The sequence below is a fragment of the Bos taurus genome, chromosome 24 (assembly GCF_002263795.3).
Source record: "Bos taurus isolate L1 Dominette 01449 registration number 42190680 breed Hereford chromosome 24, ARS-UCD2.0, whole genome shotgun sequence".
Classification (NCBI taxonomy): Eukaryota; Metazoa; Chordata; class Mammalia; order Artiodactyla; family Bovidae; genus Bos; species Bos taurus.
In genome coordinates this window covers 56,871,855-56,898,709 of record NC_037351.1, presented here as the reverse complement: position 1 = coordinate 56,898,709, position 26,855 = coordinate 56,871,855, and the positions used below count along the sequence as shown (strand labels likewise).

The 26,855-nt window shown below is 42.7% G+C and overlaps 1 protein-coding gene across 1 annotated transcript in view; it reads left to right on the top strand.

The window, feature by feature from the left end:
• ATP8B1 (ATPase phospholipid transporting 8B1) overlaps positions 1 to 26,855 on the top strand; it is a 107,694-nt gene that overhangs the window by 77,834 nt on the left and 3,005 nt on the right. Inside the window, exons 14-26 of the mRNA NM_001192839.1 lie at positions 856 to 899; positions 1,961 to 2,117; positions 8,894 to 9,082; positions 11,222 to 11,334; positions 13,559 to 13,723; positions 14,466 to 14,577; positions 15,750 to 15,825; positions 17,907 to 18,039; positions 18,534 to 18,822; positions 22,938 to 23,161; positions 24,330 to 24,413; positions 25,343 to 25,588; positions 25,908 to 26,046. Of these exons, the coding sequence (NP_001179768.1) occupies positions 856 to 899; positions 1,961 to 2,117; positions 8,894 to 9,082; positions 11,222 to 11,334; positions 13,559 to 13,723; positions 14,466 to 14,577; positions 15,750 to 15,825; positions 17,907 to 18,039; positions 18,534 to 18,822; positions 22,938 to 23,161; positions 24,330 to 24,413; positions 25,343 to 25,588; positions 25,908 to 26,046 (1,971 nt within the window). The remainder of the gene's footprint in view (positions 1 to 855; positions 900 to 1,960; positions 2,118 to 8,893; positions 9,083 to 11,221; positions 11,335 to 13,558; positions 13,724 to 14,465; positions 14,578 to 15,749; positions 15,826 to 17,906; positions 18,040 to 18,533; positions 18,823 to 22,937; positions 23,162 to 24,329; positions 24,414 to 25,342; positions 25,589 to 25,907; positions 26,047 to 26,855) is intronic.

Below are 26,855 nucleotides of genomic sequence, written 5' to 3'. Positions count from 1 at the left end.
CAAATGGGTAAGGAAAATGTGATGTGTACACACAGGGGAATATTATACAGTCTTGAAAAGGAAGGAGACTGTGACACATTACGACATGGATGAACTTCGAGGATATTATGCTATGTGAGATAAGCCAGACACAAAAGGAAACATACTGCATGATTCCATTTCTTTGAGGCACTTGGAGAAGTCAAATTCAGAGAGCTAGAGAGTAGAATGGTGATTGCCAGGGTTTAGGGGAAGAAGGGAATGAGGAATTAGTGTTTAATGAAAACGGCATTTCCGCTTTCACGGATGAAGGAGCCATCGAGATGGATGGTGGTGAAGGCTGCACAGCAGAGTGATTGTACTTAGTGCCACTGAACTGTCCATTTAAAAATAGTTGAGATGAAATTCCCTGGTGGTCCAGTGATTAGGACTCCTTACTTCCACTGCTGGGGGCCTGGATTTGATCCCTTATCAGGGAACTAAGATCCCACAAGCCTCGAGCCACGGCCAGAAAACAAACAACGAAGTAGTTGAGATGGTAAGCTTCGTTTTTCATCACAATTATATTTTAAAAATTGATTTCCATTCTAATATTCTGAAATGTGCTATATACTTATAAAAATAACAAGGCTAGTGCTGCATTCAAAGTGGATGCCCCTAACATTTAAATATTTAAAAACATATAATTATTTTAAAAGCTATGAAAACATCATAAATTTCCTCTCGGAGGAAACGTTTTGCTGTGAGCTGCAGATTCACAGAATGTCAGTGAGGAAGGTGAGATGCTGAGGGCTTGAGGAAGGGGCTCTGCTGACAGGCTCCCAGACGGGCTATGAGACCCACTGATTCAATTTGTTTTGTCCTGTTTATTCCCAGGAGACCATCGAGATGCTTCTCAGAATAGTCATAGCAAAATAGAGGTGAGTCCTTTCACAGACGAAGCCATTGGGGTGTGTATGACTTTCCTGGGCTGTAACAAGCTCCCATAGAATAGGTGTCTTACAGCAATAGGAACGTATTCCCGCACAGCTCTGGAGGCCAGAAGTTTGAATGGAGGAGTCAGCAGGCGCATGCTCCCTCTGGAATCTCTGGGGCAGAATCCGTCGTTGCCTCTTCCTGGGCTCTGGTGGTTGGTTGCCTGCAGTCCTGGGCGCTTGGCTGGCAGACACATTACTCAGATCTGCCTCTGTCATCACATGGCCTCCTCCTCCCTGTGTGTCTGTGTCCAGATCTCCTTCCTTTTATAAAGATACCAGTCACTGGATTGTGTGCGTGTGTGCTGTGTGTGTGCTCAGTTGCTCAGTCATGTCTGACTCTTTGCAACCCTATGGACTGTAGCTCACCAGTCTCCTCTATCCATGGGATTCTCCAAACAAGAAGACTGTAGTGGGTTGCCATGCCCTCCTCCAGGAGATCTTCCTGACCCAGAGGTCAAACCCACATTTCCTGCATTTCCTGCATTGAGGTGGACTCGTTACCACTGAACCACCATACTCATTAGGGTCTCTCTAATCTGTTTAACCTCATCTTTGTTTTTTTGTTTTTTATATTAGGGCATAGTTGATTAATAATGTGTTAGTTTCAGGTGTACAGCAAAGTCATTCAGTTATTTAATATATACATGTATCTATTCTTTTTCAAAATCTTTTCCCATTTAGGTTATTACAGAGTATTGAGTATAGTTCCTTGTGCTCAGTATAAACTTCCTCTTGATTACATCTACCAAGACCTTATTTCCAAAGAAGGTCCTATTACCAGATACTAGGGGTTAGGACTGCAACCCATCTTTTTTGGTGGGGACACAATTCGACTCACACCAGGCTATGTTAAAACAGATATGAGCCTCTTGACACTTCAGAACATATTAAAATCCTAAGGTGATGTTTGGATGAAGACACAGCTTCCGAGAAAAGTTCGTATCATCTGTGAAGCCCGAGTCGTCTGTTTTAAACGACCATTTTTCCTTCTCCGTTTCTTTCAGCCAGTGGATTTTAGCTGGAATGCGTTCGCCGATGGGAAGCTTGAATTTTACGACCATTACCTCATTGAGCAGATCCAGTCGGGGAAGCAGCCGGAGGTGCAACAGTTCTTCTTCCTGCTGGCCATGTGCCACACGGTCATGGCGGACAGGCTCAACGGTGAGTGTGGCTGTCGCATCTCGGACACCGGAGACCAGTTTTTGTTTTGTTTGTTTTTAGTTGACTGTGAACTCGTGCTTGGGACTCGAATGCATATGAAGAGTTGCATGAACTAGAGGCGTTTCAGTTAGGTTTCACATCTTCATCTTATACCCCAGAGAAGTACACGGCTTACTTGGCATCCTCCAGGGAGACTTGCCTTCTAGATCCTGGGTTCTATTTCCCATAGGTAGGTCTTTGCCATAGATATCCTGCAGAAGGCTTTTCGGATGTAAGGCTTCTTCTTCCTAGCAAATGTCATTGGTCTGTTTACCCAGAAGGCCAGCAGACAAAACAACTAGACCCGATCCCCACCTCCTTCCTCCCTGCACCTGGAGAAAAGGACAGAATGGATAGCAGTCCAACCGTCGTCAAGTCCTCCACAGAACCCAGATACCTCCAAATTAAGTGACTTATGAAAATTAAGTGAATTCTGAAAAGCAGAATTCTTTTTTTTGTTGTTGTTAATTTTTAAAGAAAATTATAGTTGGTTTATACTGTTGTGTTAATTTCTGCTGTATAGCAAAGTGATTCAGTTACACAGGTATATACATTTTTATGTTTCATAGTGTTTTCCATTATGGTTTATCATAGCATATTGAATATAGTTCCCGGTGCTATGCAATCAGACCTTGTTGTATATCCATCCTATAGAATAGTTTGTACCTGCTGACCCCAAACTCCGAATCCATCCTCCGCCACACTCCCTCTCCCTCGGCACCCGCAAGTCCGTTCTCTCTCTGAGTCTGCCCCTGCTTCCTGGATAAGTCCGTGTTGTACTTTAGATCCCGCACGTGAGTGACACCACAGGGTATTTGTCCTTCTCTTTCCGACTTACGTCACTTGGTATGATAACCTCCGGGTTCACCCATGCTGCTGCAAATGGCATCGTTTCGTTCTTTTTTGTGGCCGAACAGTATTCCAGTGCGTGTGCACACACACACCACATCTTCTTTATCCATTCATCTGTCGGCGGACATTTATGTTGATGCCATGTCTGCAAAACTCTTAAGTGCAGCTTGTGCCAGCACTGTCACAGCAACATGGTCCGGCATCAGTGCCAGCTAGGCATCTTATCGCCTAGTCACACGGTGATGCCTCACATAAATACATACGTGCATTCTGGAAAGAGCCAAAAGTGCCCCTTTGTCATGTGCATTCTCCACTTTGGGCTGCCCTGGTGGCTCAGGTGGTGAAAAGGCTGCCTGCAAGGCAGGAGATCAGGATTCGACCCTTGAGTCAGGAAAATCTCCTGGTGAGAGAATAGCAACCCACTCTAGGATTCTTCCCTGGAGAATTCCACAGACAGAGGAGCCTGTAGGCTACAGTCTGTGGGGTCACAAAGAGTCAAATCCAACTGAGTGACTATCACTTACTTATTCCCCACTTCAATCAACCCAGCATAGGAACGGATGTCCCTTCTTGTTTTCTGATTCTGAGGTTTCATATGTAGAGGATGAACTCTTCAGAGGAGACATAAAAAACTAATTCTATAGAAGCTATGTGTATCTTGCAGCAAGTTTCAAAGACACTCATTCTCCAAGGATGAATCTAATTGTGCAATAAAGCTGAGATAACAGCAGAATTCAGGTTGGGTAGATACATGGAAGGGGCTATTAACAGGCCAAAGCAGGGAGATAGAAAAGGGTAAGATCAGGTCACAGATAACTGAAGCAGAGGTCAAAATCTGTTTGACTAGCTAAGCACATTTTACTCATATGATAAAAGTCAAGTATGATATTTTTAAGCAACTGGGTTCTCTTAGTTTTTGGCTCATTGGTAAGTTTATTCTACTTTTTTTTTTTTTTTTTTGTGGCATGTGTGATGGTATTATTTTGAAAGTTAACCTGCCAACTTAAGCAAGTGTGTATACATCTGCGGTCTCCATTTCCTTCTTTCTCCGCTGGGATTTCATGGGAAGAGTCCTGGGCTCTGTGCTGGAGGTGGGCCGTCCCCGTCTGGGTTCTTGCCATAACACACAATGCAGACCAGCGTTTTCTGCTGGGCAGTGGTTTCCTCATGTCACGGGAGGAGGGCTGGAGTTCAAAGGCCTTTCCAGCCTGAGAGTGTGCAGCTCTTTGTCCCACTGTCCACCGAGGCAGAATTGTACCCCTGAGGCATCTTGCCCCATGCAGCACATCACAGGCAAATTGCTCTGGACGCTGAAAGTGGAGGGCAGTTGGATTTCTAAGCACAGGAAGTAAAGGAGAGACTGATTTTTGTCTTTGACCAATAAAAGCACCTTGAAAGGGTCCGTGGGAAGGGACCTTGGGGATAACAACTCCCAATGTTACAGCTGAGAAATTCAGCCCCAGAAAGCACCTGATACCTCCTTGAGCTTGGACGACAGGTTAAAACTCATTTTAGCCGAGTCCTCTCGCTCTGCCGTGCTGGTGCGCCTTTGCTCTTTCCCTCTCATTTTCCCGCTTTTACAGGAGTGGAGATTGGCTCTTCGGTCATTATGCATAATATGAGCAATGAGGGGACTGAATTCTTTCAGGCACGCTCGGCAGACAGTGGATGTGGCCCACGTGTTGAGTATGTGTAGGAGGCCAAGTAGCGGCTGAATGTGGAGCAGCTGTGTTGGTTTTCTATGGCTCTACACTAGATGCCCACAACGCAGTGGCTTGGATCATCCATTCCTTCACCCACAGCTCTTTAGATGAGATGTCTGCGCAGGGCATGATGGGGTTCTCTGCCAAGGACCTCCCTAAAATCCAGGTCCGGCCACTCTGTTGTCCGGAGATCAGCATCCTCTTCCAAGCTGAGAGCAGGATCCATTGCTCTGGGGTCGCAGGACTGAGGTCTCCATTTCCTCGTTGGCTGTCAGCTGGGGCTCCTCTCTGCTCCCACAGGCCTCTCTCTCTTTCCTTGCCTCATGGTTCCCCTTGTTTTCAAAACTAGCAACCGCAAATCTCCCTCCCATCCACCCCTTTCATGCTTCAATCTCTCTCCCTGGGAAGAAGCCAGTCCCTTTGGAGAACTAGGGCTTCCCTGGTGGCTCAGCTGCTAAAGAATCCACTTGCAATGTGGGAGACCTAGGTTCGATCCCTGGGTTGGGAAGATGCCCTGGAGAAGGGAAAGGCTACCCATTCTAGTATTCTGGCCTGGAGAATGGGGTCTCTGTGGACTATAGTCCATGGGGTCTCAAAGAGTCAGACATGACTGAGCAACTTTCACTTCACTTTGAAATTAAAAGACACTTGCTCCTTGGAAGAAAACCTATGACCAACCTAGACAGCATATTAAAAACCAGAGCCATTACTTTGCCAACAAAGGTCCCTCTAGTCAAAGCTACGATTTTTCCATTAATCATGTATGGATGTGAGAGTTGGACTATAAAGAAAGCTGAGCACAGAAGAATTGATGCTTTTGAACTGTGGTGTTGGAGAAGACTCTTGAGAGTCCCTTGGACTGCAAGGAGATGTAACCAGTCCATCCTAAAGGAGATCAGTCCTGGGTGTTCATTGGAAGGATTGATGCTGAAGCTGAAACTCCAATACTTTGGCCACCTGATGCGAAGAGCTGACTCACTGGAAAAGACCCTGATGCTGGGAAAGATTGAAGGGGGGAGGAGAAGGGGACGACAGAGGATGAGATGGCTGGATGGCATCACTGACTCGATGGACATGAGTTTGAGCAAGCTCCAGGAGTTGGTGATGGACAGGGAAGCCTAGTGTGCTGCAGTCCATGGGGTCACAAAGAGTCAGACACGACTGAGCACTGAAAGGAACTGAACTGACTGAACTTGAGACTAACCCAATTAGTTAAGGAGCACTCAGATAATCTCCTTATCTTACAGTCAACAGATTTGGACCTTAATTATATCTGTAAAATCCCTTCCCAGCAGTACTGTGATTAGAGTTTGCTTGAATAACTAGGAGAAAGTGTGTGTACACAGGAGCGGGGTAGGGGCCATCATCGACTCCTGCCCTTGCAGAGGCTGAGAACAGAGTTTGAAAAGAAAGAAGAAAGAAAGTGAAGTCGCTCAGTTGTGTCTGACTCTTTGCAACCCCATTGACTGTAGCCTGCCAGGCTCCTCCATCCATGGGATTTTCCAGGCAAGAGTACTGGAGTGGGGTGCCCTCTCCAGAGTTTGAAAGGCTTGGAGATATTGTCTCCACCTGAAGGCCTGAAGTGCGGATGCACCGTGAGATTGTGATCAGAGAGATAAGTTTTAGAAGTTTGGAGCCAGGACACATCAAATCAGTAAGGAAACTTAGGACCTGGATTAGTGGGAGTCTTTAGGAAGGACGAGCAAGTTACAAACAAGGAGGATATTCAGTCTGAGGGTTAACTTGTTTTAAGACTGGTGACTAGAATTATCAGCCAGAGAAAGCTATGGAATCAGGATAATAAGAGGTGAGATTTGTTGTTTGAGCATCTTTTTTATTTGAATCAGTTCTGTGATCCACAAATTAGCTTGTACAAGAAAAGAAAGTCTCTTTGGTTGTGCCTTGGTGTGGGGTAAATAAAGAATTTTCTTACAGGAAAGATTTCTGGGGTTAATTTTTAGTCTGGATTTCCTCCTGCAAACATCAAGTTGGAGTTTGGACCAGATCTCTGAAGTTCCTCCCATCTCTGTTAGTTGGCAATCCTGTGGTTCCATTACTAGAAGAAAATGGAAGGGTTTTCTTTTAATGATAAAAATATCAGTGTTTGCTCCAGATAGGATTGTCTTTACTCATGGGAACTTTACCACCTTTTATCATTCTGTTCCTTTTTTTTTGGAGTAAGTTTGCCTTCAGTATGATGTAATATATCCCCGCCAGAGAAACCTGCCGATGGGAGAGGACTGATCTCACTGCTGCTTGTTTAGCTCTGGTTAAATATTTTACTGTCTGGCATGTGTGTGTGTTTGTACAATGACTGGATTTAGCAAGTACATTTGTAACTTCTGGTGTGTGTCTTTCTGGGTGAACAAACAGATACCAGCCTCATCTTTAATTAGTATTTGGGAGTGATGAATATTGGCTTAGAGTGAACCATCTGAGTATGTCTGTCAAGGGAGGAGAATGTGAGGATGGGGCATTTAGCTCTACTGATAGCCTGCTTCCCTGGTGGCTTAGACGGTAAAGAATCCGCCTGCAATGAAGGAGACCTGGGTTCGATCCCTGGGTTGGGAAGATCCTCTGGAGAAGGAAATGGCAGCCCACTCCAGTGGAGAATGCCTGGAGGATCCCCATGGACAGAGGAGCCTGTTGGGCTACAGTGCAGGGGGTCGCCAAGAGTCAGACACAACTGAGCGATTAAGCACACAGCCCTTCACCCTGGAGCACCCGCCCTCCCCTGTGGACAGACGGTGTAAAGAGATGCCCATCTGCGGGCTGCAGCCTGGTCAAACCATGGTGGGAAATGAAATGCCTTTTCCTGTGAAAATTCATCTGACCATAGACATACTTTTCATTCTACTCGGAGGTGGAAGAATGAAGAGTTGAAAAACACAAACTCTTGGATAGGGAGAGCTTTTTTAAAATAAATTTTTTTTTTTTTTTTTTTTTACTGACGTACAAAGATAAGCATATAGCTCGGTGAATTTTCACCAGCCCAATACTCCCGTGTCATGAACACCCAGATTTTTACAAACACAACATCATACCTCCCTTAGACGCCCTTCCCTGTTCCCTCTCTGTCATTGCCCCTCCAGAGGTGACTACTGTCCTGACTTTGAATGGTTCGGGTTAGCTTTATCTGCGGTGGGTTCATGTAGATGGAGTTAGGTGGTTATGTACTTGTGCTGTCTGGCTTCTTCACGCAGCATTGAGAGGTTCGCTTCTGTTGTGAAGCAGGTTTGCAAGTTGTGAAATAAATGTGGTTTCCCATTATTTAACTTTCAAAATCAAGATACTGAACAGATTGATACATTTTGAGATTTTTTTAAATTAGGAGACTATAGCTAAGGTGAAGAAGGTTCTAGAGAGAAGATAACCTGGTACAATCCTTTTAGAGAACAAGTGAGTAATGCGTGTGACAGCAGGCTTAAAAATTCTCAGTGTTGTTTACCTCAGTGTTTTCATTACTAGGAAGCTGTCCTTGGAAAACACGAAAACCCTTATACACGTATAGAATCCTTATTACGGTGTTATTTTGGGGAGTAAAAATATTATAGAAAGGCGGTCACACATTACATTCACAGGTTACATTTCTTTAAAATAATGCATAGAAAGAATTTTTAAAGCTGTGATAACATGCTCAAAATACAGTGTTAAAATCACCAGGATGTAAATGTATATTTAGCATGCCAGAAACTATTAGAGAAGCAGGCATTTCCAGAAGGACAGAAAGAAATTGTAAAAAGCTATCAACAGTGCCATTCTTCCTCTGGATGGTGGGGTTATGAGATTTTCTTTTTTCCCCTATTCTTGGCCAGATTTTTTTTTTTTTCACTTCTAGTTTATATTACTGTTTATAATCAGAAATAAAAGCTTAAAAACTGTGAACGTTGGCACACTCCTTAAGAATCAGCGATGTGTTTTCTTGGGGATGTTTTGGGCTTTGCAACAGAGTTGGCCCTCTGTGTCCATGATGCAGGGTGCCAACTGTATCTACTGTAGTCTGCCGCTTTCTAGAAGGGACCAGAGCATCCATGGCGTTTGTTATCTGCGGACACTCCTGGAACCAATCCCCCATTGGTCTCAAGGGATCACTGGACATCCTCACCCCCACATGAACCGCACTGGTGAACACTCGCTGGCCAACTCAGCTTTTCTGGTTTTCTCTCTTGCCTCTTCTGTTAGGTCAACTCAACTACCAGGCAGCCTCTCCTGACGAGGGCGCTCTCGTAAGCGCCGCCAGGAACTTCGGCTTTGTCTTCCTCGGCAGGACCCAGAACACGATCACCATCAGTGAGCTGGGCACGGAGAGGACCTACCATGTTCTTGCCCTTTTAGACTTCAACAGTGACCGGAAGCGGATGTCTATAATTGGTAGGTCTCCCTCAGAGTATGTCTGTCAGTCATTCACTGAGATGCTGCCTCTTGCACATTTTACTTAGCAACACCAGGATAAAACAGGCAATGAACGAGCCCCTTGGCTCCTGGAGGACTTCCGCAGACTTGTTGAAACTAGTGTTTCCTCGCTTCATTCTACACGATGTCCATCACTCAAAGGGACAAACGCAGTAGATCTGAACCTTGCATCACGTCTTCAACGATGTGGGCTGTCAGCTGTGAAATCTGGGTAGCAGTTCCATGGCTGGTAGACCCACAGCACGAGCTTTTCTATCGTGAGTTGCCCCATGCATTTCTGCTGGGGCCTTGCGGGATGTCAGGTTCAGGAGAACAGCGAGGCTGTGCTTATGAATGAAGATTCTCCCTCCAGCTCAGGCACAACATAACAGGAACCCAGGAAGAAGCAATGATCACTTCCTGATAGTGCAATGTTTTCAGTTCATAGTGTGAAATCATTGCAAACTCACAGAAAACTTGCAAGAACGCTTTAAAGAATCCTGTAGTTTCTTCCATGTCCAGTTGTCAGCATGCGTCAAAAGTTCTTTGTCATTGTTATTTATAGGTTCTTGTTTTCTGAACCATTTGAGAGTCGATTAAGGGCATTGAGGTCTAATGTCCCTTTCCCCCAAATACTTAAGTAGGTTTTTCTTAAGATCAAGAAACTTCACTTACTGTTATGTCCAGTATGGTGATCAGAATCAGAAAACTCAACAGTGCAGTGTTATTATCTAATCTACAGAGTGCTTTCAAGTTGCACCAGGGATTTTCTTTCTGATTCAGGACTCTACCCAAGATGCCACACTGCATTCAGTGATCATTACACTGGTCTCCTTTATTCTGTGAGAGTTCCACAACCTGATTTTGATCTTCTGCACATTGACATTTTTGAAAAGCACAGGGCTGTCACCTTGCGGAGAGTCCCTCAGTTTGGGTCTGTCTGATGTTCCCTCATGACTAGATGTAGACGGTGCCCTGTTGGCAGGAAGGGTACCTAGATCGGTGCCGTGTCCTTCCCAGCACAGCATATCAGAAGGTACATGATTGCAGGTCACATCAGCTTGGATCACTTGGTTAAGTGACGTCTGTAAGATTTTCCACCATGAGACTGACTTTTTAATTTTTATTTTTTAATTGGAGTATAAGCGGTTTACAATGTTGTGCTAGTTTCTGCTGTACAACAGTGTGACTCAGCCGTAAGTGTATGTATATCCCTCCTCTGGGCCTGCTTCCCATCCTGCCGTCCCGCCCAATGAGGGCTGCGCAGAGCTGAGCTTCCTGTGCTGTGCAGCAGGTTCCCCCGAACTGCTCGTTGCACACGCGGCTGTGCGTGTGCGCCCCTGCTGCCCCCGCTTCCTCCCACCCTCCCCGCCCCGCCCCGCCCCGCCCCGCCCCGCCCCTCCCCTCCCCTCCCCTCCCCTCCCCTCCCCTCCTGTCCTCCACCACGCCCACAAGCCTGTTCCGTTTGCAGGGCAGGAATAGAGATTCACTTTTTAACCAATATAAAAGTTTAGCTGCTTCCTGATTTAGTCTCATCTTACTGATACTATTACTGAATTAAATGATTAGTCTCATTTTTACTGAGTGCTTCCTGTGGGCCTAACACTGATCTGGGCTGATGATCATGCCTGGCGAATACCTTAAGAGAACTTAAAATCTAGTTAGTGGTGAGACACGTAATGCAATTAAAGTACTTCAGAGATCAAAAAAGCCGAGAAAATGGTCATGAGGAGTCATGTTAATGGTCTGAGAATTAAAGGCAGTGAGTGTTGTGGATTTATAGATAAGAAGGGTTTCTACTAGCTGGCATGGACCAAGACGTCTACATGGAAAAACCCAACACACAGGAGGGAGCCAATAAGTATTTGCTCAAAGAATAAGCAAGCGTATGAAAACGGAGCTGGCTAAAGGAATCTTTTCATATTTATTTCACTATTGCATTCTATGTAGGCTTACCAGTTGTTGAGAGCAACATTTTTCTAGGTCCATTGCTTATTTTAAACTAATTAGGAATGATTAGCACTGTAACCGTTCAGAAGATTAACTGTATAGTTTTCTTAAGAAATCAAACATTAACTTGGTTATTGGCTTTTCCTTCTCTCTCTTACTTTTTACTAGTAAGAACCCCAGAAGGCAATATCAGGCTTTACTGTAAGGGCGCCGACACTGTGATTTACGAACGGTTACATCAAACGAGCCCTATGAAACAAGAAACGCAGGACGCCCTGGATGTAAGTCTCACTTCCACTCTTTATGCCACGGATTGCAAACTTCCTTTCTGGTGCTATCTCTGAAGCTGGAGTGAAAGCTTTGTGCTACCTGTTGACCCTTCTGCTGTCTTGGCGTAGTTGAGTGGAAAGAGCACCCAAGTAGGAATATGGCAGGCTGGTTCTGATTCTGCCACAGAGGCTGACTTCCTAGGAAACGAGCTCAGTGCATCTAGGTTGGCAGGACCTGCAGGACTGACCCAGGAGAAAGGCTGGTCTTTCTTCCGGGGACCTTAAGCAAGTTACATAACCATCCTGTGCTCTCGTCTCAGTATCTGTGTGGCCTCCAAGAATTCCAGTGTCCTGTGTACAGTGAAGTTGAGAGAACATTCCTATAGGATGGGACATGAGAAAGCAGTCCACTGGATAATCAATGTCTTTGTTAGAGAATCAGTTTGGTCTTTGTTACTTCAAACTCACTATTTTAGGGGATGGTGTGGGCGCAAGAGAGTCGGACACGGGTGAGGAACTAAGCACTCACATGTGCTTGGTTCAGGGATACTGCCGTTTTTCAGAATGCTTCTGGAAATCTGAGAATTGTATGCCCACCCTCATATTGTTTTGTTTTTATATAATGATGGCAGTGAAGCCTGGAGGGTGAATCATTAATTGCCAGTATGAACTATCCCCGGTCCCATCACTTCATGGCAAATAGATGGGGAAACAGTGGAAACAGTGGCTGACTTTATTTTTCTGGGCTCCAAAATCACTGCAGATGGTGATTGCAGCCATGAAATTAAAAGACACTTACTCCTTGGAAGGAAAGTTATGACCAACCTAGACAGCATATTAAAAAGCAGAGACATTACTTTGTCAACAAAGGTCTGTGTAGTCAAGGCTATGGTTTTTCCAGTGGTCATGTATGGATGTGAGAGTTGGACTATAAAGAAAGCTGAGCGCCAAAGAATTGATGCTTTTGAAGTGTGGTGTTGGAGAAGACTCTTGAGAGTCCCTCAGACTGCAAGGAGATCCAACCAGTCCATCCTAAAGGAGATCAGTCCTGGGTGTTCATTGGAAGGACTGATGTTGAAGCTGAAACTCCAATACTTTGGCCACCTCATGCAGAGAGCTGAGTCATTTGAAAAGACCCTGATGCTGAGAAAGATTGAGGGCAGGAAGAGAAGGAGACGACAGAGGATGAGATGGCTGGATGGCATCACCGACTCAATGGACATGGGTTTGGGTGGACTCCAGGAGTTGGTGATGGACAGGGAGGCCTGGATTGCTGCGGTTTGTGGGGTTGCAAAGAGTCGGACACGACTGAGTTACTGAACTGAACTGAACTATCCCCGCATGGGGATAGTTCATACATGGAGCAACTTGCACAGTCCCCAGCACTTAGTCAGTGCTCAATAAAGGGGTCTTTTCCCCCTCCACTTGAAGGGTCTGAGTTTGGGGGCCAAAGATCCTTCAGAAAAAGTCTGCTGAATATGTTGTTTCCTAGGTGGGGTTACATTTTAAGGTTATATGTGTGTTGCTGAAGCAGTTACAGTGGGTAGTTCCTCATGAGAATTTGAATGAGGGTGGTCTAATCAAATACCATGCAGAACTTGCCAGTCTTTGAAAGCAAACCCTTACTTGGGCGAACCTGTTCTGCTATTTTGACCGACAAGATGTGACTGTGAAATAATGAAACATTTTTACTGGTTCACATTTTAGCTATTTTAAAATGGCTTAAATCTGTTCGCCATGATTAAACTTTACATACTCTTTTTCATGAAAATGTTTTATCTCAGCTTTAACCATGGCACGTGTCTTTGAGAATTGGTTTGAGGGACTAAGGCTTGGTTGAGAGTTCGTAGTCTTTGAACTTGTAACTGTTTGTGGGAACAAACTGTAAAGCTGTCAGGTCTGGTTTACAAAACCTTTTACCACAAGGCAGCGTCCTTGATCTCTTATTTTCTTAGTTGTCAAGGGTTTTTTGTTCATTCTCATGACTTGATTTATAAGAGAGTTATACTATTCCCTTTAATTAGAGAACTATAAGTAAACAGTCCTAAGATTTTGAGAATTCTTAGGAAAACAGAGTATTAATATTTGTTTACTCTCCTCTATGGAATGTATGTGTACAGAATCATTTCACAGTCTCTTTTTAAATTATCTTATTATATTACTGCAAAATGAGATTTCAAACTTACATAAAAATAACTGTTCTTTGGGTGGTTGGATTGTCTTTTAAATTAAACAGATCTTTGCCAATGAGACTCTTAGAACACTGTGCCTTTGCTATAAGGAAATTGAAGAAAAAGAGTTTGAAGAATGGAATAAAAAGTTTATGGCTGCCAGTATAGCCTCAACCAACCGGGATGAAGCTCTGGATAAAGTATATGAGGAGATTGAAAAAGATTTAATTGTGAGTTTTAACCTTTGTAACTTTCCCCTTGATATTCTGAACAGAATTGGAGATCTTATTAAGTTTTATTCATTTTTAATCTCACTCTTGAAATATAATTCAAACTGCAGTATTTGAAACTGGTACAGTGGAACTCAGTCATTTGAATTTTTTTCAGCAAGCAAAATAGCAGTTGCCATTATGAGAAAACAAAAGACAAAACACTATGAGATTCTGATTCTATTATTTTTATATCACTTATTAAAATTCATTTTATACAATAATAAGCCAGCATATACTTATTACACTATGAGAATTACTGAGATGATTTATGTTGTGCAAAATCTTGAAATAAGAAAAATAGGCCATTTGTAGAGACTTTCCAAAGTTTACTACTTATTGCTTGTAGAGTTTTGATGAAAAGGAAATGTTCAACAGATAGTAAGCACTGACCTTTAGCAAAAGAAATTGGTTTGTATCCATGTAAAGTAGTATACACACAACAATATTATATATTTTTAATGTCCTTGATTGGTACTTACATTTTTGTCTTGGTGAATTACTGTAAGAAAAAAGACTTTGGCTGCTTGGTTTTTGGTGAATGTGGAACACGGCAGCCTTCCCAGTTAATGCCAGCCGCTGGCCCCTGTAGCACAGCAGCTGGGGTGTATTTAGCCCATCTGCTTTTTACAGGTTGGCCGACTGCAAATACAGAACATTTTTGGCTTATGTGCTAATTCCTTTCTGTGAATGTACATTCCAGCTATTAGGAGCAACAGCTATTGAAGACAAGCTGCAAGATGGAGTCCCAGAAACCATTTCAAAACTTTCAAAAGCTGACATTAAGATCTGGGTGCTCACTGGAGACAAAAAGGGTGAGTCGGTTTGCAGGGAAGCCTATCTGTTAATTCACAAATATCCATAGCTCCTGTCTCCCCTGCTCAAGGGGACCTTCTCAGACTTCGCATCCTGCACAAGCACCATCTGTTTCCCTTGGGCAGAGACGCTTTCCGTAAGAAATCCTTCTGTGTTGCTCCAGCCCGCCCCGGCCGCCTCCTTCCTGAAACTCCCTCGTTGGCAGAGTCTCTTCCTCGTAACTGAGCTCCTGCTCGTGTCCTGCTGGCTGTCTTCAGTCTTCTATCTCTGCCCGACACGGGCTCCCGTCCTCAAAGGGCCAGCTCTCCGGGCCCTTCTGTCCTCCCAGCCCTGTACCGTCTGTCGGGCAGAGAGCAGAAGAGCGTAACATGCTCAACAGAGCTTTGGTTTTCTTCCCTCTTTTATTGCTTGAAAATTGTAATTTTATCCCCACGGGAAGATTCTAATTTTTAAATCCAGAGCTCAACAAGGAGTTGATTGTTGTGTTATCGTTTCTGTCGATTTTTTCACTCCAGAAGCCTTCCATGGGAAACTAGATCGTTTGCCTTATCCTGACATTGTTGGTGGATTACACATTCTGATAAGCTAAGGAATTAAGTCCCGACCTCGAACAAGTGGGGGTGGGGGTGGAAAAGGGGGGAAAATGTCCAGTAGGAGCCACATGTGAGGGTTGTGGAAATGGCTGCCCTTCCCACCTTGTGTGTGTGAGTCACTCAGTCCTGTCCGACTCTGCGACCCTCTGTCCGACTCTGCGACCCCCTGGACTATAGCCCACCAGACTCCTCTCCATGGAATTCTCCAGGCGAGAATACTGGAGTGAGTTGCCATTCCTTTCTCCAGGGGATCTTTCCGACCCAGATTAAACCACATGAACTAGATGTGTTCAGTATTTCAACGAACATTGATTTTATTAAATAACCAGCTTACACATTTGATATTATATTTCATTATTAAAAACATCTTGACCAGACGTTGGCTTATTAGACTTATTACAGAGAAATGGATTTGTTTCCTTTAGTGATGTCTAGACATTGCTATTAAAAAAAAAAATCAAAAAGTGTATTTGATTGAATCTGGTTGTTTTATTAATTGAAAAAGTTGGTACTAGATGAAGCCCATTATTAAATTCATCAGTAGGAGTGACATTTGGCTTCATTTTTTTCTATTGTAGAAACTGCTGAAAATATAGGATTTGCCTGTGAACTTCTTACTGAAGATACCACTATCTGCTATGGGGAAGATATCAGGTGAGTAAGGGCCTGCAGTGAGAATATGTAACGTCTCATTTTTATAAAAACAAGACTGGACAGTAGACACAGATTCAGAGAGATGGAGCTAGAACGTGTCCCTTGCGACAGTTTCCTCAAGTTTAAGTGAAACAGGAGACAATAGGCAGCTCCAAGACACCACACTTCAACCTTCTGTTGTAGCGAAACTTGAGGCCTTCTTTGCCTTTTCAGGGGCTGTTTTTCTGTATTTCTTGCAAGCCCTCAGCGCTTGCCTGCTGAAAAAGGAAGTGGGCTTGAGATATCACTGACTAGTTATGAATTAGATTTCATAATTTTTCTCTTCCAGCCTTTAGTGATTTGTCTTGATCACTCCTTATTTTCAACTTGAAAATGAGAAGTTAATGTGGAAAAAGAACAATAGCTACCAGATCTCCTAGTGCAGTGGTTCTCAAGTTGGGTGGGGGAGGTAGGGACTCTGCCCTTGGGAACATCTGGCGATGTCTGAAGACATCTTTGGTTGTCGCAGGGGGAAGGAGGGGTGCTCCTGGCTTCTAGTGGGGTAGTGGCCAGGGGTGCTGCGAAGCATCCTACAGTATCTGTAACAGCCACATATAACAAAGAATCAGGAGTGCCAAGGCTGAGAAACCCGTTCTTGAAGGTGAAGACTAAAGGCTCTATGCATGTAAGACGGAAAATCCTGGCTGAGAGTTAGGAGACCAGAGTCCTCGTTGCATTCTTCCCATCAACTTGTTGCAGGCAAATCACAATATCTCTCAGACTTAATTTCCCTGTTTGTTAACATGAAGAGATTGGGAACTTACAGTCCCTTTTACTCCAGGATTCCATGCCTCACTTTCATATGAGCTGTATGTGGTCTTCTCAATAACTTGTTGATAGAAAGCACGAGAATAACTCAAAGGCAGACATAACTTTATGTGGAAATAAGGTATTTTTCCTGCCCAACAGTGGTCACTGTTGATAGCACACTAGGGTTCACCCCATATTATAATTCTGATCAGGGTTGCCTTCCTTCTGTTGCTTGTGAACACATTTTCAACTGTATCTTCTTTTAGCCACCTTTGGCAAATTAATAAAGTACCCAGAACATGGTGCCTCTGTGGTAGAGGAATCAAGACTTAGTAACATTATATGTCACTTGATTTAAAAAAATGGGCAAAAGGCTTGAATAGCTATTTCTCCAAAGAGACATATAAATGGCCGATAAGCATATGAAATAATGCTCAACATCACTAATCACTAAAGAAATGCAAATTAAAACCACAGTTTCACTTAACATTGATTTAGGATGACTACTATTTTAAAAACACAGAAAAAAGTGTTTGTACAAGTATATGGGAAATTGGAAACTTTGTGCACTGCTGGTGAATATGAAATGGTGCAGTCACTGTGGAAAAGAGTATGATGATTCCTCAAAGCATTTTAAAATAGAATTATCATGATCCAGCAGTCCCACTTCTATATACATATCCCAGCGAATGAAGAGCAGGGACATGAAGAGATCTGCAAACCCACGTTCACAGTGGCATTGATCACAATAGCCAAGAGGTGGGAGCACCTAAGGGCTCACTGACGGATGAATGGACAAACGAAACGTGGTATATCCACACGGTGGAATGGTGGGCTTTCCTAGTGGCTCCGACGGAAAGGGTGTTATTCAGCTTTAAAAAGGAAGACCGTTTTGACAAGTGCTACAACATGAATGAACCTTGAGAACAGTGAAATGAGCCACTAATTAACTGAAATAAACCAATTACAAAAAGGCATGTACTGTGATTCCATTATGTGAGTTACCTGGGGTGGTCATATTCATAGAAATGGAAAGTCAAGTGGCGGTTACCAGGGGCTGGGGGAAGGGGGAACAGGGAGTGGTGATTTAATGAGTATTGAAAGATGAAAAAGTTCTGGAGATTAGCAAGGTGAATATACATACTACTACTGAACTGTATACTCGTATAGTTAAAGATGATAACTTTTATGCTAATGTGTTTTTATTGTTATTTTTAAAAGATTATATGTCAAAATTATCTCCCAATCAAGGGTGTGTTCATGGTCTTATACACACTTAAATTTTTCCCCAGTGCTCTTCTTCATACAAGGATGGAAAACCAGAGGAACAGAGGGGGAGTCTATGCAAAATTCGTACCCCAAGTGTATGAACCTTTTTTCCCATCTGGTGGAAACCGTGCCTTAATAATCACTGGTTCTTGGTTGGTATGTATCATTAGCATCTCTCCCTTTGGCTCAAACTAAAGCAGGTCATCCTGAACAAATTTTAGACGGTTTCATATTAATTACCAATGTTAAAATCTGTTAGCCTATAAATGAAAGGGCAATTTCCTAAGCCTGAGAGTTAATATTATATAATACATAAAATAAGTGATACATACAATAATATATGATATATATAATATTATGATATGTATATGCTACATATGATCATATATTATATGTAATATTATTATTATATGATATAAACTGGTAGCAGTGGTTACTACTAGTTTGTCAACTAACAGAAAATTTTAATTTTCTCCACTGTACATTTTAAAATTTTCTGTAATTTTATAGTAAATATTTTATAATCAGAACAGTATCATCAGTAACGTAGGCCCAGAAATATCCCTCAGATGATTAAAATCTTGGGAATGGGCACTCTTGATATAAAATCCCAAACAGACTGTGATCTTTTCCCCTCCTTAATTTCACAGAATGAAATCCTTCTCGAGAAAAAGTCCAAGAGAAGTAAGATTCCGAAGCTGAAGTTCCCCAGGACAGAAGAAGAGCAGCGACTGCGGACGCAGAGCATGAGGAAGCTGGAGGTGAGGAAGGAGCAGCAGCAGCAGAACTTTGTGGACCTGGCCTGCGAGTGCAGCGCGGTCATCTGCTGCCGCGTCACCCCCAAGCAGAAGGCCATGGTGGTGGACCTGGTGAAGCGCTACAAGAAGGCCATCACGCTGGCCATCGGGGACGGCGCCAACGACGTCAACATGATCAAAAGTGAGTCTCACCCACGGGCCAGCTTGGTCAAACGGGCCAGAAAGCTTGACCAGATTCTCCCACAGCGTCTAATGGAAAAACCCACACAGACTTTTTAGCTAGCCCAGTAGTAGATGAGTTTCATGTGGGCGACCTTATCCTTGTTTCCTTCTATTGCATATGTTTGGATTTGGTTTTTCGTTTTCTCTTGCTGCTTCCCCTCCTGTATTTCTATAGGGTTTATTGAAAACCCTACTATATAATAAGTTTTGCAAAAATCTCTGCTGAGGTTGGCATAAATTGTTGAATTCTGTTATTTGTTTGGGGAATGTTACTCTCCCACACCTAAGCATTGTTTTCTGGGGCTTTCTTCTTGCTCTTGGTAAATTGTTGAACTTCACCATTGGGTGACCTCGTGTGAGCTCAGAGTAACACACCTGGCATTGAAGCAAAGTTCCAATGTGGCCACAGCATTCTCCTGACCTCCCAAGGTCTTTTTACCTTTTGGAGTACCCTCAGTTCAGTTCAGTCGCTCAGTCGTGTCCGACTCTTTGCGACCCCATGAATTGCAGCACGCCAGGCCTCCCTGTCCATCACCGACTCCCGGAGTTCACTCAAATGAAAGGATTGACTCCTATCTTGTGGAAACAGTTTTGCTGGTATTAAAGCATTCAGAACCAAATCCACAGCAATATGTCTGAATCCTGGTCCTTTTGTTTCCCTGTAGAACTTGTAAGGGGTATCTTGTAGTGAAAATGCCTGAATGAGATCTGAATACTTGCCTTCATCCTAATACCAACACGCTGTGTCACCCTGGGTTCATGCTCAGGAATCAGCTTTCTCATTTGAGAACAAGAAAATTGTCTCTGATGTCACCTCTAGGTTTGTGATATTATTAAGATGAATAATCCATGGCATGTATGCACATGTCCTGCAGTGCTGGGTAGCTTAAAAGGATTATGTATATAACTGGACTTTGAATTCAGCCTATTTTGTAACTCATGCGTCTCTTTCTTTCCTTAGAGTCTCTTCCTCCTCCTCCTTGATATATACTAAGAATATTCCAACTTTACCTTCCTCAACAGAAGTCGGCTCTACGATGTACGTCTTCTTGCTTCTTTACCACGTGTATGTCTGTGGTCTCTACCAGTTTAATTTCTCTGCACTGTTTTGCTCATGCTCATCCTGCTGTGCGAATGGCATTCCTTGCTCTGAATCAGATGTTTCTTTCCTCTGCAGCTAGTTCTAGTTTGTTTTCCATTATGTACCTTAACATAAATGCCTCTGCCAAAAAAGTAAGTAACTCAAACAGTTACTTACTTCAGTTCTTCAGTTATAACCAAGACTTATAGATACTGGGGAAAGGGGATCCCCTTACAGACTTACCATCTGATTATGTGAGAGATTTGAAAACTCTTTTGTTCCTCTGGGTTCACTAGTTGATAGCAAAAGGGATCACAGAGAATTGGCATAGATGAATCTCCTAGAGACTGTTTTTTCTTAAGTGGTTTTAAGCATTTTATTAATCTGTGTTATATAGTAGATGCTTTTGTATATAGTGTAGGAGGCATCCTTTGGGGATGAGTCAGAAAATCTCAGGTCTCCTTGGAAGTCCATAGCTTAATCCAAGTATTGTTAAGTACCTCTTTGAACTTTGTGAAGACTCTTATCTGTTTTACCTACATCAGGAACAAGGTACAGAAAGAAATCATTGTTTATAAAGAAGTACAGTGGAATTTAAGTATCTAAAAAAATCTGACCATTTCCTAATGTTTCAGGGTTAGTGGTGTAGTCCCGTAGAAGTGGAGGGAATTGCACTCTACCAGTGTGCCCCTAGCAAGGGCCCAGGGACCCTCAGGGGCTGCCCTCTCCCCTCTTTGTCCCTGAAGATGGCTGGTAGGTGGTGTTTTACTTGGCTGAAACCCTGAGAATGAACAAGAGGCATTAAAGAGGCAGGAAGAAACTATCAGTTTGTTAGGGAATTATGAAGCAATTTACTTGGAAGGCATTTAAAACCACATCTGAAACTTTAGGAAAATCTAGATGTCTATATTTAGTTTTCAGGAAAACACAAGCAGTGTGGCCTTATAAAGTCCATCTGCCTAGTTGCCTTGAGCCACCCTGTGAACTGTGGCAATGTTCACTTCACACACTGTCCTTGGTCTGCACCACAGAGGCTGGCCGGGATGTCACAGCCTAGCACAGGGGCGCCTCGTCCTTGGCTCTGAAAGAATCACAACATTTCCCTGTTACTTGTTCAGGAAAGAAGGCCATGGTTTGGTAGGAAAGAGCAGTCTGGCAACCATGACTGGTCATTAAGAACTATTTATGTGTTTAGAAAGAGGTCATAAATATTGATTGAGATGCAGTTTATTCTATTTTTTTTTTTTTTTTTTAGAATTGCAGAGTGTTATTAAAAAATGGAGGTTTTGGACAAGTCACTGTGTTGTCTCGAACTTGTCAGACCTTGTATTCTGCAACTGGGGCAGGGGTTTTGGAGCTTCTTTTAGCTGGAAACACTGCTGAACTGGCAGACACTTCTCAGGGTCTTAGCAACAGTAGACTGTGTTCTCCAACACATGTTCTCAAAATGATCTCACTATTTGTCTTCCATGACTTTTAAGACCTAGATCAAACTCATAATTCTCTAAGTGGAACATATAATTTCATGACTATTGGAAAGATGGATAAAACTGGGACTATTATTTTTATCCATTCTGGAAACCTTCCTCCCCTTAAAACGACTGTCCGTCCTAAGGTCTCAGTGGGCCATGACTAAGCTTTTGAAAGTTTAATAGTATCTAAGTTAAAACACTTTTGATTGCAAGTCTTGGAGAACAATTAGTTAGCATATGAGAAAAACAAACCTAATTTGAAAGCTACAAATATGTGCTGCTCAAGGACCCAGGCCTCTGGATAATACTAGAACCAAGAAGCAGTACCAAGAACCCAGGTCTGTCTCTCTCATCCTTTCTCTCAGTTCAGTTCAGTTGCTCAGTCGTGTCCAACTTTGTGACCCCACAAACCGCAGCACACCAGGCCTCCCTGTCCATCCCCAACTCCTGGAGTCCATCCAAACCCATGTCCATCAAGTTGATGATGCCATCCAACCATCTCATCCTCTGTCATCCCCTTCTCCTCCTGCCCTCAATCTTTTCCAGCAGCAGCATCCTTTTTCTAGATTACTTTCTCAGTGCCTCAGAAAGAAGTATATCCATCCCACAACTCAAGAATTTACATGCTAACATTCCAGACAAACACACCCAAATCCTAATTCCAAAACACCAAGAGAGACTGAGGGAAACAAATCCCTATAGGTACTCAAAGTAGGAAGTGATTAATACAGGGGACTAGGTGCTAAAAGAAATTCTGAATGGACTGAGGAAGGTTGGTTCCAGGTGGTGTCTCCAAGTCTGGGTCACTTGCCAGAGGAGTTTTGAGGAGTTGAGGCTCCTCTGAAGAGCTGTCCAGTTGAGAAGCCCTTGCAGTTGTTTATCAGCATCCAGGAAGCTGGAGAATGGATATATGGAGTCTGTTGCAGGAATTGCAAACAGGGACAGGATGCTGGGCTCCCATCTACTTCTGCTTCTAGTTCACAAGTCGGGCCAAACAAGTGGAACCTAATTCACAGAGGACCTAGCTGCAAGGGAGTCTGAGCAATGTAGGGGTTTTATTTGCTTTCCCACCTCTCTAATTAAAGTAAAATTTTAGAATGAAGAATGAGAGCCAATTCATAGTAACTACTACAGATTACATATCTGCCCAAGGCTGACGCAGCTGTGGCCAAGGAGGCAGGGAGACATGGTGTGTACATGGGTGCCTGGGGCTTGCCCTGTGGTTGGGAAGGATGGCTTATGAGCTGGGCAGATAATCCAATGGAATTCCTCACCCATTGAGATCCTTACACAAATATTTATGGAGGCCCAACCATGTGCTCTGTGTAGCAACCTGTACCTGTGACTTTGAGTTCAGAAGTTGGGTATAGAGGATTGTGAGCAATAGCTTTCACATTTATTGTTTCATAAATGTCAGATTGTTTTTTTTTTTTTGTACTGCCATAGAAACAGTTTTATCATCTCAATGTTTTGTTTTAAAATAAGCTTATGACTCACAGTATCTGCTTCCTCTCCCCATAGCTGCCCACATCGGTGTTGGAATAAGTGGACAAGAAGGCATGCAAGCGGTCATGTCCAGTGACTATTCCTTTGCACAGTTCAGATACCTGCAGAGACTGCTGTTGGTGCATGGCCGGTGGTCTTACATAAGGATGTGCAAGTTCCTGCGATACTTCTTCTATAAAAACTTTGCATTTACTTTGGTTCATTTCTGGTACTCCTTCTTCAACGGGTACTCTGCACAGGTAATATACCACCATCATCATTATTATTAAATGAGTAACGCTCTTCTCTTACATGGATAAAACTACTTTTGAAAAAAAATTTATATTTTTTCCTCCCATGTTCACAGTTTTGATGCTGTGTCTCTTAACAATTGAGACATAGATCAATTAAGTTTATGAATTTTCTAAAATGTGTCTGGTGCTTTGAACTTACTTTGCCTTTAAAAAAGGCAGGATTTGTTCCTGGCCTGTTGACTTTTGTGTGTCTTTGCGTTCACCTTAGTTTTTTTCTTTTTTTCCAAGTCATCTTACCTTTAAGAATAGTGATAACAAATTGTTCAGCTTTGAACAAACTCTTCAGATTCAAGTATAAAATTATATTGTGACTAAAGGGATTATATAAATTTCAGGTGATCATAGACCCATTATGTCTCCATTGCTGCTAGTTTTTAAATTTTTACCTTTTGCTGAAATAGGAGTGGGAACATATCTAACATGTTAAATTGGTGATATGGCAGAAAAATACCATTAGTAAAATATGAGCCTAAGCCAGTGCCTGTGGTTGTCCAAACCTCTTTGATGCTATGCCACAGACAACTGGCATAAGAGGAGGGCTGATGTAGAAACTGGGCCAGGAGGTCTTGAGCAAGACTGGAACCTTCTTCCTGCTTCTGTGCAGGACTATGCATCAATGCTGTTGCTGAGTCAGCCTGTTTCCTCTACCCATTCTGATCCTCCCCCGGCCCCCCGAGGGCTGGTGTGTACAGTCTTGCTTATCCCTTTCAGAAGCCTCTTTCTTATATTCAAAATGTTTTAGATAATGTTTAACTGGAAATGCTGAACCAGCAAGATAAAAGCAAATTTGAATGGTACATATGTACTTTTGAACCAGTTGGATGTAACCTAATTCATTAGTAAAAGAGGATGAACATGGATTTGTTTTCCAGCATTTTTCATATAGACCAGATTCTTTTCCCCACTTATTTGAGGAGGGAGATGACTGTGAGAAGCCCTTTGATTCTGCCCACTCCATCCAAACAATCTCATGCCTGCTGTGGGTGTAGCTGGTGGAGGGGGGCGGGGCTCTCCCTGGGGATGTCCCTGCTTTGAGACGGCAGGTGCATGTGCACGGACTAGCCTGGCAATGTTTCTTGGTCGGTGACACACAGACCCTGTCATCCCCTCACAGACCGCGTACGAAGACTGGTTCATCACCCTCTACAACGTGCTCTACTCCAGCCTGCCCGTGCTCCTCATGGGGCTGCTCAACCAGGTAGGATCCTGGTGCAGACAGGGATGCTCTGCACAGACTGAGCACCTGTATCAAAGCACACATCTCAATGTCTTCTCTTGGTTTTCACTTCTTTCTGAGTGAGCCCTATTATATTTCTGCTGTCAGGTGCTTCTAGTTTTATAGTAAGAAAAGATTTCTGTGCCTGGGTTGAATCCATTAACAAATTTGTTATCCTCATTTTGGATGCTGAGGTTTTCTTGTTAGATACCTAACAATATAGAATGTCTCTATGATAATGACTTATATATTTTTAAAGTAAATTATTTTAATACCTCCCCAAACTTCTTGGTTCAATTAAATCTACATTCTATCGTTACAATTTTTATAGAAGCTGCTTTAAAGAATAAAAAGAATAATCTGGAATTAGCTCATCATGAATGTGAAAATGCTTTCTCAAAGAATGAGAAACAATAATCTCTCAGGAGGTAAAAACAGGCTTCCTATGCTTTTTTTTTTTAACATTACTAATTTGCTTTCTGTAAGTAGAAACCAGTAGTTTACCTAGTCTCTCAAAATTAAATAGCAGTGGGCTACTTCCCTGGTGGCTCAGACAGTAAAGAATCTGCCTGCAATGTGGGAGACCTGGATTCAATCCCTGGGTCAGGCAGATGCCCTGGAGAAGGGAATGGCTACCCACCCCAGTATTCTTGCCTGGAGAATGCCACAGACAGAGGAGCCTGGCAGCCTACAGTCCATGGCGTTGCAAAGAGTGGGACACAACTGAAGCGACCTAGCACAGCAATGAAGCTGCTGTCTGCACAATGAAATTATTCAGGATTTATCTTTAGTTTCTGCCTTCCTAAAACTTAACAAGTCGCAATTCTTTGTGAGATAGAAGTTGTAACGAATGTATCTGAGTTCTTCGATCCTGACAGGCAGTACACTCAACTCCGTGTTTTCCCCTTAAGGACGTGAGCGACAAACTGAGCCTCCGCTTCCCCAGCTTATATATAGTGGGACAGAGAGACTTGCTATTCAACTACAGGAAATTCTTCGTCAGCTTGCTGCATGGGGCTTTAACCTCGCTGGTCCTGTTCTTCATACCTTATGGAGCCTATATGCAGACCATGGGGCAGGATGGAGAGGCGCCCTCGGACTACCAGTCTTTCGCCGTCACGATTGCCTCTGCTCTCGTAATAACAGTCAACTTCCAGGTATGTGGCTTTAGCTGACCGTGTCCAGGACCTACTGGTACTGCATCCACCTCTGTGTGTAGACCAGCAGACACATCTGCCTGGCTCCCACTCTCCCTCCAACCGAGCCTCTGCCGCTCTGCAAGTATGAATGAATGCTATTTTCATCCCTTATAACAAACGTATTTCCTATTTCTTGCCTGAACCAAGAGCAGCTTCTGATTGTTCAGAAGCCAAATCACGCCTAAATTGCTGAATTCTATTTTCAGAATCCTTAGATCCTTTATTTCTTGCTAACTCCCCAAAATGAATGCTCTGTTTTTCTCTGGTTTCCCAACAGATTGGCTTGGATACTTCTTATTGGACTTTTGTGAATGCTTTTTCAATTTTTGGAAGCATTGCACTTTATTTTGGCATCATGTTTGACTTTCATAGTGCTGGGATACATGTTCTCTTTCCATCTGCATTTCAATTCACAGGTTGGTATTTTCTAAATTCCAAAAATAAATAAATAGAAAAATGTCATTAATTTAGATTCTGACATAATTTCAGGTTAAGTAAAAACACGAAGTGTGAATTACTGCGAATAAAAATTAATGTCCTGAGTAGAGACTGAACGGTGGTTAGTGGGTTGGAAGCAGGGTAACATGATGGGAGGAAAGCAAATTAAAATAACTTTAAGCTATAACTGTGCTTTTTATTTCTTCCATAAAATCTAATATTGGAAGGTTACTGCGAAACTAGGGATACATGTTTCCCAATATAGTACATGCTGATAGTATGATGGTTTAATTTTTCTAAACACTACCTAGAAATACATAATAAATTTGGGGGTATATTTTGATTTAGTATTTCCACATGAGGAATATACCCTAAGATGAAACACACCAAATTTTGGAAAGGTAATCTGTACAAAGATTGTATCACTGCAACACTTTTTTTAAAAACTGGAAATAACCCAAAGACCTAAGAATATTAAATTAGCAAAAGAAATTATGATGGAATTCTAGAACTTAAAAGTGGATTGTATCATCAGAAATATGTGCACAGAGCAGTAAGTAAACTTATGAAAAACAATAGTTTACAGCTGTATAAAGTATGACAAATGTTAGAATGAACTAATATCATAAAATTTATAAATAGCATAAATTAGAATTTATGAACTTACTATGGATAGTGTAGCTTGGATTCAAAATGGAAAAAAAAAAAATGCCCATAAACTTGTTTGCCTGTAAAAGAATTTTTTTTAAATGACCAGTTGTTTGGTTATAAAACGCAGTAGCTGTGG